This window comes from Copadichromis virginalis, linkage group LG9, assembly GCF_057382275.1.
Source record: "Copadichromis virginalis isolate Kocher_CV1m ecotype Utaka linkage group LG9, C_Virginalis_male_GT1.1, whole genome shotgun sequence".
NCBI lineage: Eukaryota > Metazoa > Chordata > Actinopteri > Cichliformes > Cichlidae > Copadichromis > Copadichromis virginalis.
In genome coordinates, this window is record NC_140626.1 from 12,269,405 (window position 1) to 12,286,947 (window position 17,543).

The following is a 17,543-nucleotide window of genomic DNA, read 5'->3' on the forward strand; positions in this document are numbered from 1 at the left end:
TGGAAGCAGCAGGTCTCTCCTCCTTTCGACGGGTTGTGTGTGAGATCATCAAACTGTAAATTATAAATTTTAAATTGTTATTGATCCCTTTACTCCTGGTCCTAAAGTGTATGTTTATTTTCTTACTCTTCTTATATATATTGTTTGTTTACTTGCACTGCTGTAACTGGAGCCTCGTCGTCTCGTCTCTCTACATACTGGACTGTATATAGCAGAGATGACAATAAAGTTTACTTTGACTTCAGCAGCGAGCAGGCGCACCGAGGGCTCTCGCGCTCACTTTTCGCATATAGAATTTCAAAAAAACATCGGTGCAAATTATAAGTCTGTATCATAATGTCTCGTGTTTTCGTGTTTGTTGTTTTGTTTTGTTTTTATTGTTTTATTTTGCGAGTTGGTTATTAGATGCTGCTCCAGCCAGCCAGAGAATCCCCCGCCGCCCCGCCCTCTCCTCCCTGTGCCGCAAGCAGCAGGCGCACCTCGCAAACGGAGGGCGTCCTTACTCCCAGCAAATGAGCGATAGCAAACCGATCGGTGCCTATGACATTCCCAATATGCGCTGGCTGATGTCGGGGCAGCATGAGTATGAGAATTTTTTTTTTTTTTTGCAGATGCCCATGAATCCGGCCCCCACCACGATGCCGCCCCGGGCAAATGCCCGTGTCGCCCGTATCAAAAACCGCTACTGGATCCCAAGCACAACGGCTGCAAAAGGACAAGAAGGTGTGACCGAGTCAAAGTTAAGTCAAGCTGACTGAAATGCTGTGGCGAGACCTTGAGAGAGCTGTGCATAAAAGAATGCACAGAAACCTCAATGAAGTGAAGCACAGTTGCAAAGAAGAGTGGGCCAAAATCCCTCTGCCACAATGTGTGAGACTGATAAAGTCAGAGAGAAAGTGATTACGTCATGTTATTGCTGTTAAAGATGGTTCTACAAACTTAGTTTTTAACAGGGCTGCATGAATTCAGAAATGCATGTTAAATTATCACCTTAATGGTAAGAAAATTTTAGTGTCATCTGGCTCTTCTGGTATGTGCATTACTTGCTGTGCGCAGTATGAAACAATATACATAATACGGTGCACTAATGGAAAGACGAGACGCATCATTGATGTATCATACAAACCAACAGTAGTGGAAAAATTAAGTCAATGCAGAAAACTTACATTCTATCTGAAGGCCATCAGATAGCAATAATTGTGGCTACTGAAATATTTACATTTCTATAGAAGTGTGTTGAAGAGCCAATGAGCATGAAGCAGAGCTTATCACGTTTTTTGTTTTGTTTTTTGCAACCAAAATGGTGACATAGGAAACGCTCATCTCAAGGCTTCAAAACAGATCTTCATTAACCAGTGGGTGGCCTCACAGCAGCTACACCCATACCCACCCTAAAAGACAGATGGATGGATGGTGTGGTTCATGTGTTTCGTCCATATGTTGTCATTTCAATCAGACAAAATTATATCACTTTTATTTTAAAAGTGTATTTGTTTTGCCAGTTGTAAATCTAAAATGTTTACAGTGGTAAAGCCGCTGCACACTGAAGTTAAGTGTGCGGCTTAATAAACTTGGCAAAAAACTTAATTTCATGCCTCTATGGTTTAGTGCACTTTGGATAGATCAGAGATTGGATGTGTCAGCAGCTTAGGGAATTCATGTCAGTTTTTCTGTGGTCTGTACTCCAGCTCGCTGCATACTAAAACACCAGTGTGTTCAAAATTAGGAACATCAAACTGGGACAGCATCCAAAGTTCCTACTTTTACTGGAGTTTGTATTTTTGACCTTGAAGTGTTCCTTTTATCCTAATTTCCAGCTCAATAATTTGATTCTTGGACTCTAATGAAATTGCATGATTCGCAGTTCAAAATTCTCCTTATTTTTCTTATGGCGTGCCTTGGTGCAGCCTCTCAGTTCATCCTCCAGTCATTTAAAGTCAATTTTCTTCTGATTGGCTGCTTCTCAGAGAGCGTAGATATAATCAGCAGGCAGTTGTCTTCTTATAGCTACACTATTTTTTCACTTAGATTATTTGTCTCTGTCACCCTACAGAGCAGAGAGTAGAAAGAATTGCCAGAAGCTGTGTCAGAAAGTCTGAAACCTGAGCTTTGGACTCACAGCCATTACTTGTACATATGCTGAGCTCATTATTTGAAACTGCATACACACATTCAGACACCTTTCAGATCATAGATGACACAAATATATATTTAAAAAAGACGCATTAAATAACGAAGGCAGGTTTTATTTGGAATCTGGCGCCACACAGACGAGCGGAGCAGCCTCTGCTCAGACTGATGCAACTAAAGATGGATTTATTTCACAGGAGAAAATGTATGTGGACCATGGGATCATTGACAGTGAGAGCGTGTGAAGGTAAAGGGATAAAGATTGTTAAAACAGTCAATTAAAAGAAACATTTAGAGGCAAACTAAAGAGGGAAGATTTAGTCGTGAGGCTGAGGCTTCTTAGAAATCGACTTAAATGTTTGCACTGGGTTTTGTTGTGTTAAAATCATTAATTATGCCTACACTTTGCACATCATATATTTAGGAAATAAAGACTTCAAAGACGGGCTTTTTTAGCAGTCAATAAACCGAAAGCAACATAAGTTCACCTGTTCCATCACAAATGTTTTTTAAAAAGATCACACAATAAATGATGAACCAGTTTTTTCAAGAGAAATTTGAAATTTAATGAAGGGAAGTTCTTGTTTCCACAGACAACAGCTTCAGAGACACAGTGTGTAGGTGCTGGCAAAGAGATGCCACTTTAAAGACAAATAAAACAAGCAGCGTTTTGCTCGGTTTGACTCGAGGCTGGTGAGGACTGTCCAAAAATAGGCAGATGAAGCAGGTACATTAAATTAAACCCCTATCGAAAAGAATTCAGTTTGACGCATCGGGGTGTATGTTCACCAGAGTTGAGCAACGATGGAGAGGAGATGCACATACAGTAGAGAGCACAGGCAGAGAGCATGACTATACAATAAGAGGTCTCAGCGTCAGTCCATAGCTTGAGAACCCCTGTTTGTGAATAACAGCTGTATTTTAGTCAACAGTATCTGATAAGTTACACTGTTTTAAAACAGTCTTTTGGGGCTCAGCTACACACACAAGAAATTCAAGTCCCACAGTGTCGCCTTCTCTTTGGGCAGTGTATCCTTTCCAGTGGTTAAAGTCCATTCAGATAGTCATCAACAAGCATAAACTTTGTATCTCTTGAAATGACAGTCTGGCCTTTTTACCTCTTCCAACAAATCACACAGTATCATGTTAATATATTTAACAGCAATGTCCTTGGGGAGTCGTACATCCCACCAGTTCAGAGGTCAATCACTGACTTTGATGCTTGTTGAGTGCTTTGGCCTTCAAAAGTGATACAGTGCTGTAACAAGATCAAAAGTCTGTATCCATGAGGTTTAAGAATGCATCCAAGATTTGGTCATTTTTCCGCTGGTCAAATTACCCCATGACAAATAAACAAACAAAATCCTCTGCATCTCAGAGGAACAGTTCAACCTTTTTGGGAAATGCTTATTTACATTCTTGTCAAGAATCAGATGTGTTGTCTTAGAATAAAAAAGTTACAGCCATCTACTGGTTAGCTTAGCATAAATACAGGAAACACTCCACACGGATCCGCACAAGAACTCTACGTACAAGGCCATGCATCACTCACTACCTCACACACTTCCTTAATCCAGGCAAACTCCAGTGTCAAAGTTGTGGTTTTATTAGGTTTAACTGAATGATATGGTGTTATGTATTAATCACTGGATTTTGTTTTCATCCATGTTTGAGCTACACTAAGGTAACCAGCATCCACCTGTACTCACCACGCAGACATGAGAGCGGTATTATCGTTCTCTGGAAGAAAGCAATAAAACGCATCCCCTTCAGCTTCTACTCGATATGGACACATTCAACATTGAACAGTTGAATAATAGACGATCCAAAATGTGGGAAAAGTACATATAATATACAAAAATATTAAAGAAAACACTACTTTGCTCTACCATTGGTTCCTTCATTTCTACAACAAGTTGAGGTGGTTTGCAGTGCCACTTACAGGATAATTTGGCCAACAGAAACAGTCCTCTGTGCGCTCCTGCGTTGTGTACAGTATTTACTTAGTGAAGAGACTGGGACGTTAAATTCAGTCCATTACTCCCATCTCTTCCATAGTCGTGACCTAAGCCAGGATGTCACTCCGCTTGCTGCACCAGACCACCAGGCCAATCATGGCCAAGGTGAGGAAAACGGGGATGAGGATGAGGATGGTGAGGGTGTCGTCCGGGGGATCCAACCACACCGGCTGGTCTATGGTGCAGTTGGAAAAAAAGTGCTTGTGTATGTGGATGATGTAGCGCTCCACCAGCGGATTGGGCCAGTAGCAGTCGACGATCTGGGACTTTGTCTCTGTGCAGAGGGTGAAGAGGTGGTACTCACTGAGGAGAAAGACAGGAGAAGGAAATGTAAAAGAGGAGGAGAAAGTCATGACTCTTAGTTATAAGCATGAAAATATTAAAATACATAACACAGATGGCCTCCCTCCTTCCTATCATAGCTCAGAAGTACATTACTTATTCTACTGCTGTTACTCTTAGGAGCGCACCGGCATTTAAACCCTTCTGTGGTTTAGCTAGTAATAACCTTAGCATCAGCAATTTGGTATGTAATCCATCATAGTGATTGGGTACACGCTGCTTTTTCTGGCCCACTACCTTCTCTATTTCACCAGGAGCTTTTTAAAAACTCAGAGCTCTGCTTTGACGGATACATTGAGCCATTTCTAATCCCTCGTTCTCCGTCCTGCATTCTCTATCAAAGAGGTCCAGCTTCTTTTCTCATGACACACTGAGAGCTGCTCCTATCCTCAGCAGGTGAACATTAAACCGAGCGACAGTATTCCCACGCTCCCTGCTGATCCGAAACTGATTTGTCATGTTTCGATGATGTGGATCTGACACTCTATGTTATTAAAACTTACAGACTGGCTGGTAAAAAAGACTGTGCAATGGTTCATGAACCAAGCACTATTGTTGCAGTCGCTTCTCAAAATACTATACTAGCAACTGTGAGCTGTCATGTCATTAGCTACAGCAGTACTGCGAACAGTTTCATATTTTTGCTTCCTAATTGATGTCACTTTTATAATTATTTTCCAAAAAACTTTGTTCTGTCGTTTTGGCACCACTTCTGCTTTGTTCAGATTTATTTTTAAACTGTATAATGCACTAATTATGGCATCTTATGCAATATTAGCGTGGGACTTATATAGCCTGGGGAATCATTTGAAATAACTGCACAGGTCATCAGCGATCCTAATGACGAAACTGCACTGCCAGTTACCCACTATATTAAGCTCGTGCTTAATTGTGGTTTTAATATAGAATCAGAATCTTGATGATTTGAGGACAAGTTTTTGTTTTTCATCTGATTTTCTGAGGCCACCAAAGTGAATATATACTCTACACTGCATGTATGTTTAAAGTTGCGAGGCAGCTGAGCTTTCTTTTTCTTGATGTGCAGTCTTGTGAAAAACTCATCGCAGCCATGACAAAGTAGTTTGTAGAGCCACCTTTAGCAGAAAGAAAATGAAGTAAGAGTTCTCCACCGTGCTGACAGTCGGTATGAGGTGTTTGTGCTAATGTGTCTTCAGCTTGGTGTTCACCGACTGTGATGTTGGGCATTATAGTCAAACATCTCCACTTTGGTTTTGTCTGTCCAAAGAACATTCTTCCAGAAGTCTTGTAGTTTGTTCAAATACAGCTTTGCAAACCTAAGCTGTGCTGCCATGGTCTCTTTAGAGGGACTCCTGGCACCCTTTACAAATAAGCCATACTTTGTTCAGTCTTTTTCTGGTTGTGCTGTCATGAACTTTAACATTTAATATGCAGAGGACTGCAGTCTGAATTGTAGCTCTTGGGTTTTTTGCAATATCTCTGAACATTGCACAGTCTGACCTTTGGGTGAATTTGTTGAAACACTCAGTCCTGGGAAGATTGCACCATTGCCAAAACATCTGCTCTCATAGAGGTGCTCACACTTGCTAATGATCACCGAATCAAGTGTATTTGATTAGCACCGACTGGCTGCTGCTTACCCTCATAGTTCCTGTGGAATCATGTAGTCACGTAGTGTCCAATGAATGCTTAGTAGTGCATGTGCGTGTGTGAGTGTGAGTGCATGTGATTTGAGAACATTGAAAGTCCACTGACAAAAACCGAAACACATGAACATTAGTGCTGACAGTAAATCTCTGAAATACAAGGTAACATCAGCAACATTATGTCAAACTGCTACACAGATTTACCAGCCTGCCACAGGACAACAGCCAAGAGCAGGAACAAGGGCTCATTAATGTGCTATCTAACATTTAGACCGCTTCACCCTGCTGCCCTGTTTATAGCACATATAAGTTCGGTTCTGACGTCAAGCTGCAGCCATTGTTTTCTGAATGCCCTTTGCTTAAGTGCCACAAATCAAATAAGCCCTGCTGCCTGTGTGTTTACACTGTGTATAGATGCATATAGTGCGCTGCAAGCAGGGCAAGAAGGCACCACATGTCAGATAAGACGAGTGCCCTGTCAAATCTGAACTCAGCAGCAGTATATTATTGGAGGGCCATAAGCTCATATGTTATGTTTGAAAGTTACTAACTCTTTAGAAATATCTGCAGATGCAGTTATTGTGATTAGATTGATTGTGGTAAGATACTGGGAGTCATTAAGGCTTACGAAACTGATGCTTTTAAAATAAAATGTGTTTTACGCCACTGGCAGAAGAACCTGAGAACGTGATGGCAGAGAAAAGGCTTTGATGATTGGAGAAAACACAAAGGCAGAGAGTACAAGAGCTATTAGACAGAAGTGATCAAAATGCAGACTGAAACCGTAGGGAACAGCAGACTTTTGAAACTGTTCCCAGATGTAACGCACAGCAACATGTTTTTAAACTCTCATCCACATGGGATCATCGGTTACGAGGGTAGAAAAAAATAGTTTGATCTGATTCACAGCTGATGTCCCAATGATTGCATAACCATGGAGATGACTACACACAAATGTGAATACACAATATAACCAAACACACTCACGTGTGACGATACAGATAGTTGTATACCCACATGACAGTTTTGAGACTGCAGACAGATACTGAAAATTGCTGGTAGTTGGTACCAGTTGGAGTATTTTAATGCCGAGACATAAAGCTTCACTAACTGTGTTATTCTAATTCTTTCCCTGAGATATTGTTAAGCCCCGAGAAAAATCCAGGCCCATAAATCAATTTGAACGTTTAGCTCTGAAAGGCAATAGCTTGTAATTTGTTAAATAGTAAGGAGACTCCACATATTCACATTTCTAGATGTTGTTACAGGGTTTTTTAATATATTTAATAGTGTGTATTATTACACTCAAGACAAGGAAAGTGGGGGAAAATAGCTTCCAGTAAGTTTTAAACCATTGTAAGTTTTAAGATTTCCTGCTAACTACTTCCTCTTACTTTTTAAAACATCAGGTAGTCTCCCCAAAGCTACACAGGCTGCCAGTTGTTTGACAAAATAAAAGGTATCTCTTACATAATAATGCAATAATTATTGTAGCTTCTAAATGTCCAAAGTGAGCAAGAAGTGCGGCAGAGTACCTGCAAACTCTTCAATAAACATAGTTTGAGTCACACAGCTTTCCAGTTACTGGGCTTATACAGTTGCTTAGATTTCTGTCACACTTACATGTTTCAGATCATCAAATACATTTTAATATTAGTCAAAGAAAACCTGAGTAAATAGAAAAAAGCAATCCAAAAGCACCTGTCCCTGTGTGATCAACGGTGTGTGATTTTTTTGGGAAAGGTGAGTTCAACTGTCACGCAGGCCTGATTACTGTCAGACCTGCTGAATCAAGAAATCACTTGAAAATAACCTGTGTGACAAACTGAAGCAGGCTAAAAGCTCTTCAAAACTAAAAAAAAATCTCACAAGACATCCAAAGAAACAGCTGGGAAACAAAGTCTATCAGTCTGGAAAAGGTTACAAAGCCAATTTTAAGGTTTTGGGACTTTAGTGAGCCACAGTGAGAGAAATTATCCACCAATGGAGAATACCCGGAACGATGGTGAACCTACTAACCTAATAAAATTACTTCAACTCATCCAGGAGGGCACAAAAAACCCAGAACAACATCGAAAGAACTGCAAGCCTCACTTTCCTCAGAGTCAGAATTATACAACAGTAAGGAAGAGACTGGGCACAAATGGCATCAAGGAGAAAAAACACTGCTCACCAAAAAGAACCCAAACGCTCGTCTCACATTTGAAAAAAACATCTTGATGATTCCTCAAGATGTTGGGGGAAATATTGTGTGGACTGATGAGACTTAAGTTCAACTTTTTGGAAGTTTTGACTCCAGTTAAATCTGGAGTAAAACTAAAAGCATTTCAGAAAAGGAACATCATAATAACAGTCGAACACGGTGGCAGTAGCGTGATGGTCTGAGGCTTCTGTGCTGCTTCAGGACCTGGTTGACTTACTGTAATTGATGGAACCGTGAATTCTGCTCTCTGCCTGAAGGAGAATGTCTGACTATTAGTTTGTGCCATGAAGCTCAAGCACACTTGGCTTATGCAGCAGGATAATGATAAAAAACACACCAGCAAGTTATCAAAGGACTCTAATTAACAGATTTCAATCAACTATAAAATAATAAAGTCCACCTCAGAGTGATTAAAAAAAAACAAATCAACCAGGCTTTAGAGTGGTCCAGTGAAAGTCTGTACTTAAATCAAACTGAGATACTTTGACATCACCTTAAAGAGGCTGTTCAGTGTGGCTAAATTAAAATAAATCTCCAGTGAAGATTTGGCCAAAATTCCTCCACAGTGATGTGAAAGATTCAGGTGTTTTGACACAGCATCATGTAGGTTTGGGTAGTTTTTTGTTGTGTTTTTTCCTTAAATGAAATCATCATTTAAAAACAGCGCCTTGCATTTACTCAGGTTATCTATGACGGACAGTAAAAGTTATTTGATTATCTGAAACATTTAAATGTGACAAACATGAACAAAAGTAAGAAATTGTTTTTTTGTACTTTTTACCTCGCTGCACTTCACACACATATTTGGAGCATAAGAAAACTCTTGAAATATTGCCGTTAACTATTTGTGTAATAACTTTTTTTTCTTCCAAAGACTGGGATTTTATAATGAGGCATTTCCTTTTTCCAAAGAAAACCCCTAATATGAATTCTTTATTCCTCTGGCTCCATGAAGGATGACTCCTCTGATTAACAATAGCTCACCAGACAAAGAAAGTTGACCTTCACCATTTATATGGTCAAATACATGTAATATATGGAAAGGACATCTTTAGGAAATTAATGTTTGATTTTTTTTTCCAGAGCCATTTTGATAATATGAAAGGTCTTATTATAACCTTCTGGCCAATGTCTTGAAGAATACTTTTCTATCAAACCAAGAGGTAGTTGAAGCATTTACTTTCAATAGAGTTAATAATACACAGCTACAACGACCGCAATTAAAACTTAATCAAGAACCTATTTTGTTATTTATGCACTGCGAAGGATCCAAAGACTGTTATTAAAGACAGGTGACTGATCCATACTTGGACATTGTGTTGTGCAAACATCTAATGCAATGCTGTTTCAACATTTGTAAAAAAAAAAAATTACATTTTTACTGCTGAGTGGTGAATAGTTGTAGTTCTTTGGTGATTTCACAAGAGTGACAAGGTAGCTATTAAATTAAGCAAGAACTTAAAGTCTCAGTGAAACGACAGGCTTGTTCATTTTCTTCATTCAGATGTTTTTAAATCAGGAGAAAAGAGGGAAAGGCAAATCATAGAAATATGACAGTTACATTATTCATGTTTGAACGAAAAGAAGTGTACTCCACCACCTACACATAAAAACACCCTTTTCAGCTTAACAAGGTGCAGGAAAGGCTGTTGCTCTTTGTCCACGCTGCCTTACCACAGAGAGGTGGAGATGAGCTACTACTACCTCCACCCCCACCAAAACCTTAATAAAGAGTCAACAAAGAGCTGCCTTTGAAGTGCACAGCTGACATTTTTCCACCTGTCAAATTCATGGCAGATGTTAGAAAATGTGTTTTGTTTCTGTCTTAACACAACTTGACATTTGACTTAGACTTACATTTTGCAACTTGAGAGCTTCTTTGGTCAAAGGGGAGAAACGATGTAACAATATTTAAACAGCTTCACCTTTTCATGGACTTCAAATGAGTTTAACCGTTCCCAGTCCTCTCTCTTCACTCTCCAGAAGGCTCACAGCTGTTGGTATCAGTGGTGTGTTATGACAATATAACCCACTTAGAATAAGGTTTCCTCATCTAAACGGTCTATCGCTTATCATTAGTAGCAGCCCGGAAAAAAAGAAAACCTCTGATGACTTTAGAGCAGCATCTGTTCCACACAAAGACCAAACACAACGGTGAATTCATTATTAGAGGTCCAGACCATCACCGCTGTTCCTGTGTGCACAACATTAAGTCTTACAGTACGGATTCTCCCGGAGCCGTAAACTGCTCGGGGCAGAAAATTAATATGTTATTAGAAGTAAATGATTGAAGTGCATAAATGCACGCACAGTACACACAGCCTCTCAGTGGTCTATCCATGCCCTTCTCTGTGACCTGACAAGCTTGTACTGTCTCATTTCAAACAATAACAGTTGTGCTGGCTGAGTGAGTGGCCAGCAGCAATCACTGCAGAGAGGCACGGCTCATTTGTCAAATGGAGGAAGCTCTGCAGGGGTCACCGCTTGTTTAAACATGAGGCCGCTCGCTCTCCGAGCTCGATCCCTCTCACCACTTTCTGGCTCCGCTCGTGTCGTCCCTCTCTCCCTCTCTCGCTTTCTCTCTCATTCTTATCGCCTACTTCCAGGCTCCAAAGTACACTGCTGCTGAGAAAGTCATTTTATCCTTCACTGTCATGTAAATGAACTGCCGTACACAAATGAATCGTCTCGTAAAATATGGACTCACACAGGAAAAGATTATGGAAAGGCAAAATAAGGCAAAGTGGTTTCATCTCTCTATCACTCTTATATGTCAGACATCACTGGCAGATCAGATTTAGGATTAAAGTGACTTCGACTCTTAAAAAAATCAATTTCTACATCCTTCAGTTTAAGTGAGCACGACTGGAACAGCAACGGGTGAGCAAAATAAGAAGAAACCAGACATTACGCCACCCATCCTGCACTTCAGATTTAAAATAGCACTTGAAAGGATCTGCTAAAAAAACACTATTTAAGCTTTTTTTATTCAGAGACAACTTCCCTGATCAAAACACACAAGCTAATTATAGCCTTTAAATAATGAATTTGGCTCGTTTCCAGCCCGTGTCGTATTGTGTCTGGTTTACAGTCAGGAGTTTTCATTGTGAAACCGGTCAGAGGGTTTTGACACTGAGCCAGGGGAGCTGTTAGCTTGACTCACCATTATAACTTTAATTTAATGGATTTAGATGCAAATGATTATTTTGATTCATCCATTTCCTGCCATTTATGTGGGTTCGGGGTCGGGGGTCGGCAGCCTAAGCAGAGACCCCTAGACTCCCTATTCCCAGCCACTTTCTCCAGCTCATCCAGGGAGACACCAAATCAAGCAGCTTTGTTGTCCTGGGTATGCACTAGGACTCCTGCCAGTACGACATGGTAGAAACATCTTATCTAGGAGCCATCCTGGACAGATGCCCGAAGCACCTCAGCTGGCTCTTCATTGTGAGGAGGAGTAGCAGCATGAATGATCAAGCTCCTCTCCATGTCTCTAAGGACGAGCCCATCACAGGAATCTAATTTCAGCTGCTTGTATCCACAGTCTCCTTCTTTTGGTCACCACCCACAGCTTGTGACTGTGAGTGAGGGTAGGGTGTAGATCAACCTTCTCTTCACAACAACAGACACAACATGCACATTACTGCAGAGGCTTTACTATTCCTATTATCTCCCTTATTCACTCACTTGTAAACAAAACCTCGAGATACTTAAACTCCTCTACCTGGTGCAGCAACTCATTCCCAACACCAAGTGAGCAACAAACCACCTCATTGTAAAAAAGAAGAGAACAGATCCTCAACGCCTCAGCTGCACCTAGAAATTCTGTCCATAAAAGTTGAACAAAATGACAAAGGGCAGCCTGATAGAGTCCAACACCCATCAAAAAATAGTGACTGAGAGTTATAGCTGGGATTTCAAACCAAGTTCTTGCTACAGTTTAAAAAGAACTAGATCATCTGCAACACACAAAACAGAACTGGTCCAGTGTTTGGGTCTCCCTGAAGTTACAACACACTCTACATATTATCTTCTAGAACCACCACCCAAGTCTACCAGTCCAGAGGCACCACCCACAACTTCTGTAAGATGGTGCGACCAAGTCAGCCCCACGACATCCAGAGCCTTAAGAAACTCAGGAAGAGTCTCATAAACCCCCGGGGTTCGTTCAGGAGTTGTTTAACTGGGCCTAGACTCTGTTTTCTCTACAGAGGCTGTATCAGTGGGAATGAGGAGATCATTGAAGTCACCGCCTGGCTATGTCCTCAGGTTATGTCAGCAGCACTCTATCCCCACTGTGAGCAAATTATTAATTTAAAATGTTTCTCTTGTTAAACCAGTAAATCCACAGTTTCTAAGTTCTAAATAAAATGAAATTAAATACAGCGTTGGTTTGTTGGTTTTGGTTCTTTAGCTACTAATGGCCACATTTGTATTAAGAACATCAGCAGTAATGTTTTGTCAGTCTGTTAACTGGTGCTGAGCAGTTCATGAGAGCCGCAGTAGTGAAGCTGAACAATAATGTGAAGGAAATCCAAAAGAAAAAGCCAAAACTGTCTGACTGAGGGACTGAAGAATCCAGTTATAAGTCTTTGTGGGAGGCTTCTTTCACAACTGTCTACAAGCTACTTGTACAGCCAATTTGAATTTAAGTTAAGTTGCTTTTTAAATTAATTTCTATGTCCAATCTTCAACATGAAAAAAGAAAAAGTCTTCAACGGAGCACAATTTGACAAAGCCATCCTGATTTGTTAATCAGGACTCTGCAGCCAACAGCACAAATATATTTTGCTTCAGGAAAATCACCATGAAGCTCTGACAAGTCTTCCAAGAAAAACAGAGAGAAAACGATTTAAAATGGAAAACACAGGATATGACCAGTTGGTGAAGGTGGTGGCCCTTATTCCCAGAAATCTTGCCTCATATCAGTGACTCAGACCATTATTTAGACTCCGGTGTGTGTGTGTTATTATGCAAGATACCGGTCTTATAGCTGACTCCTGCGCCTTCAGCCTCTGCAGTTGTTGTAAAGGGAGGGGGGCAAAGACTGCAAGAGGTCAAAGGTCAGAGAAAGGAATGAGATGGAAAAGCTGGATAAAGACAGATGCAGACGGGTGGTCAGGACTTTTTCTTTTTTTTTTTAAAAAACACCAAAAAAAACCCAGCTCCAGCTTTGGAGGCATGCCTCCAACGGCTCTCCAACCCACAGACATTCAACCAGCTGCAGAAGGCGAGATGGATTACAGTCTATCTGTCTGAGTGTTTTGGGGTTTTTTTTGGAAATTGGCATCAATGCACAGCTAACAGCTCACCAACTGAAATTACAAGTATACAGCACTCTGACAGGAAGAGAACAATAGTGGAGAAAAAGAGGAATGATAAAGATAAAAGCTTTAAAATGTGGGTGGCTTTTTGGTGTCCAGATGTATTTTACCATTAGCAGCTGCTTTGTGCAAAATGACAAATATCCTCTGGCATACCTTGTAAAAGCAGCTTCCAGTGCGCTTTCCGGAGAGCACATGTGCTATTTTGTCATTGTCAAATTAAGGTTGCGCTAATGTAAGGCGACACTTTCATTTACTCCAAAGATGTGCGTCCGTAGCAGAGAGTGTCCACTATTCTCAAGATCACCACTTCGTTTTAGGCGAGCGGGAAGAATTTATGACCTCAGTCTTTAAAAAGAGGAAATCTTTCCTCTGTTAAGAGAAATGATAATTAACAAACAAATCTATAATAAAAAGCACAAATTTATAGAGAGGCAATCAATTATATAAGAGGCAGGCAAACAGGTGCAGGGCTGAATCTCCTTGGGAACATATGGGAGGAGAACAAGTGCTTAGGATGAGCCATTTGGGGATTCTACAAAAACAGATCCAGCTGCGATAAATTCCTTAACCTGCGATTAAAACTGAACTTGTGTGTGTCAAACACACACAAATACTGTGTGTGTCAAAATTAATGCCTGAGATACTTGATGCACATAAGTGCACGACTATGCAGAATGCTGAAGAAATACTGGCAGACATTAAACGTGCACAGATACCCAGCATTACCACCATCAACTCACTGATTACAGGTTGATTGATATAGTTTGACACAAATATTGCAGCTCCCTCTCACTTGCTTGCAGGTCTTCAAGCAAAAGGGTCCATAATTCCTTCTTTTATATCCTCCAGTCTTTGCAGGCTCTGATCGTTTTTTTCCTGTAACCACACTAAACTGTAGGTCATTACTAGCTGGACAGATGCTGCACAGACGTTTCTTTACCACAGCGATGACGGCTGCAGCCCGTCTAATTTATGTTACATAAATAAAACAACAGTAGAGCTTTTTAGATCCCTTGCAGATGGTTTTTGATGTACTTTATACACTTGTGACCCTTTACTTTTTTCTTTGCTTGTTTCTACAATTTAATGGCAGTTTTGTATTAAATCAGCTTAACATCATCCAATGCTCCTCGCACAGCATATACACAACTTTGTTTTCGTTGCCAGCCTCAGATTTTATTCCCGCTAGGCTTATCAGTAGTTTTCCTTTTTCGACAGGAGTCCTTCATTGTGTCACAGCATAGGCATGTTTTTAGTGGCCAGCAGGGGGCGACTTGTGCTACTGGAAAAATAAAAGAAGTCGAGCTGTAAAGAAATCTACGAGAAAATAATGCTTCTGCTCACTTGATTTATGACTTCAGTAAACATTTTCCTGATGAGTTTGGGTTTTGTGATTAAATAAAACATTATGATCTTTTTTATAAATTCTGACCCCTTACTGTGTGGTCCAACTGTAAGTATAAAGTTTCTATATTTGAAGACTTTAAATGTGTTAAAGTTAATTTATTTAGTCTTAATCTACTTTTATAAAGAATAAAATTGGGGCTACAGATATCTCTGTTCCATTTGTTTGTTGCTCTCACTGTGAACTGACTTCGCCTGCAACCTGCTAACAGCCTATCAGCGTCAGTCTTCAAATGCGGTGGTACCTGATGAAGTGTGTGAGGTTACACCAGTTCTGTGGATCTATGTGAGTCATGTCCTCCTTGAATCCCTCTCCACAGACCTCCACCTCCCACTGCAGACGGGACTCGTTGCAGACTTTCCTCACCCGCGGGGGAGTGGGCTCTGTGCTGAAACTGTCGGAAGCTGAGAGGAAAGACAGCAGAAGACAAAAGTCCTGTTTTGTGTGCGTGACTTTGGAAAAACTGAACAATAACTGAGATGAAGCATGGTAAAGATGGACGCTCATGCTTGTTTGGTTTGTGTTCATGTATCGTTTATGAGCTGTCTCATGTTCTGTCATCAGCTGAACCATCACATTCAATATGTCTCATTTGAACTGTTTTTGCTGACCCAACTGTTGCTGTCCTTCTTACTGATGCATGAATAGATGCTCGGATAAATGGATGGATATTCTCACCTGACAGTCCTCTCATCATCCCGACATTGACTGTAAAGAAAACCAAACAAGAACACGATTAGAATAAATTCATTTCTACACTCTCCCTGTTGTTTCTTAACTATGACCTTTGACCTTCCCCGCTTGTTATTCCATCTTCCGCGTATGGTCACATATGTCATTGTTTTTGCTACAGAGCATGTGACCCATGTCTGGACTCTATAAGGTCATCATAGCGCTTGTTAATATTCAGCGAAAGTGAACTGTGGCGCTTTTTAAGTACACAAAGGTGAATTACATTTTTACCGTTGAGCACTCTTTTTTCTTTTTCTTTTTTACTTTATTTCTTGAACGTTTTTGAGCACTTTTGAACCAGTGTCTTAACAGTTATCAGTCTCACCTTTTCAAAGTTTTGAAGGAAACATATTGAATGTCAGGACCAACTTATTTGAAGACGTTGTTGTACGAAGGGCTTGACTTTAACATCACACTCCTATAAGTGGCTATGTCCAAGGCAGAGGTCAGAGGTCAGCAGCTTTTACTATGAATAGAATTATTTTTAACCAAAGTTCTGTATTCATATATGAGGTATATCGCACCATCGGCCCCTCTGGCCATCACCAGTAGGCGGTAGGTGAAGTGTCTTGCCCAAGGAGCTGGGGATCAAACCGGCAACCTTTCGGTTACGAGATGAGCTTCCCAACCCTTGGACCACGGTCGCCCGTTACAATAACAGTAACAGTAACATTACAATAACACAATGTTTTCTTGCATTTATGGTAAAAAGTAAGAAAACTTCTCTTAGTTGCTTGGGCGATCGATTTCACACAAGAAATCCGCCGGATTTCACACAAGACTGATGTAAGTCTCTCAGTTCATGTTTCCTCACAGTCTTGGGAGTCTTTTGTGTGTTGCACAAATATTTTAATCACTATGCTACGGAGGTGCTAGGATGACAGGCAGAGAAACAGGGGAATTAAATCTAATATGATGTGTAAGCCCGCTCTGAAACATGGTGGCTGTAAAGCTGTGCAGGTCGTTGTGAGTAGCTGTACTTGTGCAAATGACTCATATTAAACTGAGCACATTTTAGTATTACATAGAAGTTCAGGCCTGTAAACACAGAGATATCTCGCTGTTCTTGGAACATCTTTCCACATTTACTGCACATCAAGCATAACAGTAAGCCAGCAGTGTCGGCAGTGAAAGCAAACAAATCTTCACACGTGCTCTTATTTTCTTAATTCTCCTCCACAATGTATTGTTTTCATATTTGTGCTTCAATGACTTTTCCTTAATTAAAGAAACCTATTATCATTTTCTAATATTTACCTAATGATCTTATACTCAACACACGTGGATATTATTTCGCTTTATTAGCAATGTTCCCTCTATCTTGGCATTTCCTTTAAAATCTATTTCATGTTTCACTTTGGTTTTCTTTTTGGTGTTCTTCATATTTATTGTTTCTCAGTCTTTCAGTGAATTTCCAGAAGTCTGAAAGACAAAAGACAAAAGACAAAAATAAGCAGAGACAAATGCAAACTAACATCTGAAGCCAGGTATCTCAGTGACACCCTGCAGTACAATAGTGCACAAGGGATAAACTTCTATTTCCCTTCCTTCTTTTTTTCATCCTGTGACTTTCCGATTCAGAATCCTGCACAGGGCTGCCCATTTTTACTCCAGCAGCATGAGGAATGACCAAAGCTAAACATGCTGCTGCGCAGGAAGGCACAGCTCCCTTTGAAGTCTCCTGCTTACAAAGCAGTGGATCAGTTTAAGAGACACCCCGGAGGGAAAAGATTGTTACCAAGTTAGCATGCTAAATATAGA

General features: G+C 40.4%; 1 protein-coding gene across 1 annotated transcript in view; it reads right to left on the minus strand.

Annotated features, from left to right (window-relative positions):
- Positions 1-2,628: 2,628 nt before the first annotated feature.
- LOC146701368 (receptor activity-modifying protein 3) overlaps positions 2,629-17,543 on the minus strand; it is a 35,162-nt gene continuing 20,247 nt past the window's right edge. Inside the window, exons 2-4 of the mRNA XM_085467774.1 lie at positions 15,729-15,758; positions 15,295-15,454; positions 2,629-4,451 (exon numbers count right to left, since the gene is read on the minus strand). Coding sequence (XP_085323900.1) covers positions 4,196-4,451; positions 15,295-15,454; positions 15,729-15,758 — 446 coding nt within the window. The 3' untranslated portion in view covers positions 2,629-4,195. The remainder of the gene's footprint in view (positions 4,452-15,294; positions 15,455-15,728; positions 15,759-17,543) is intronic.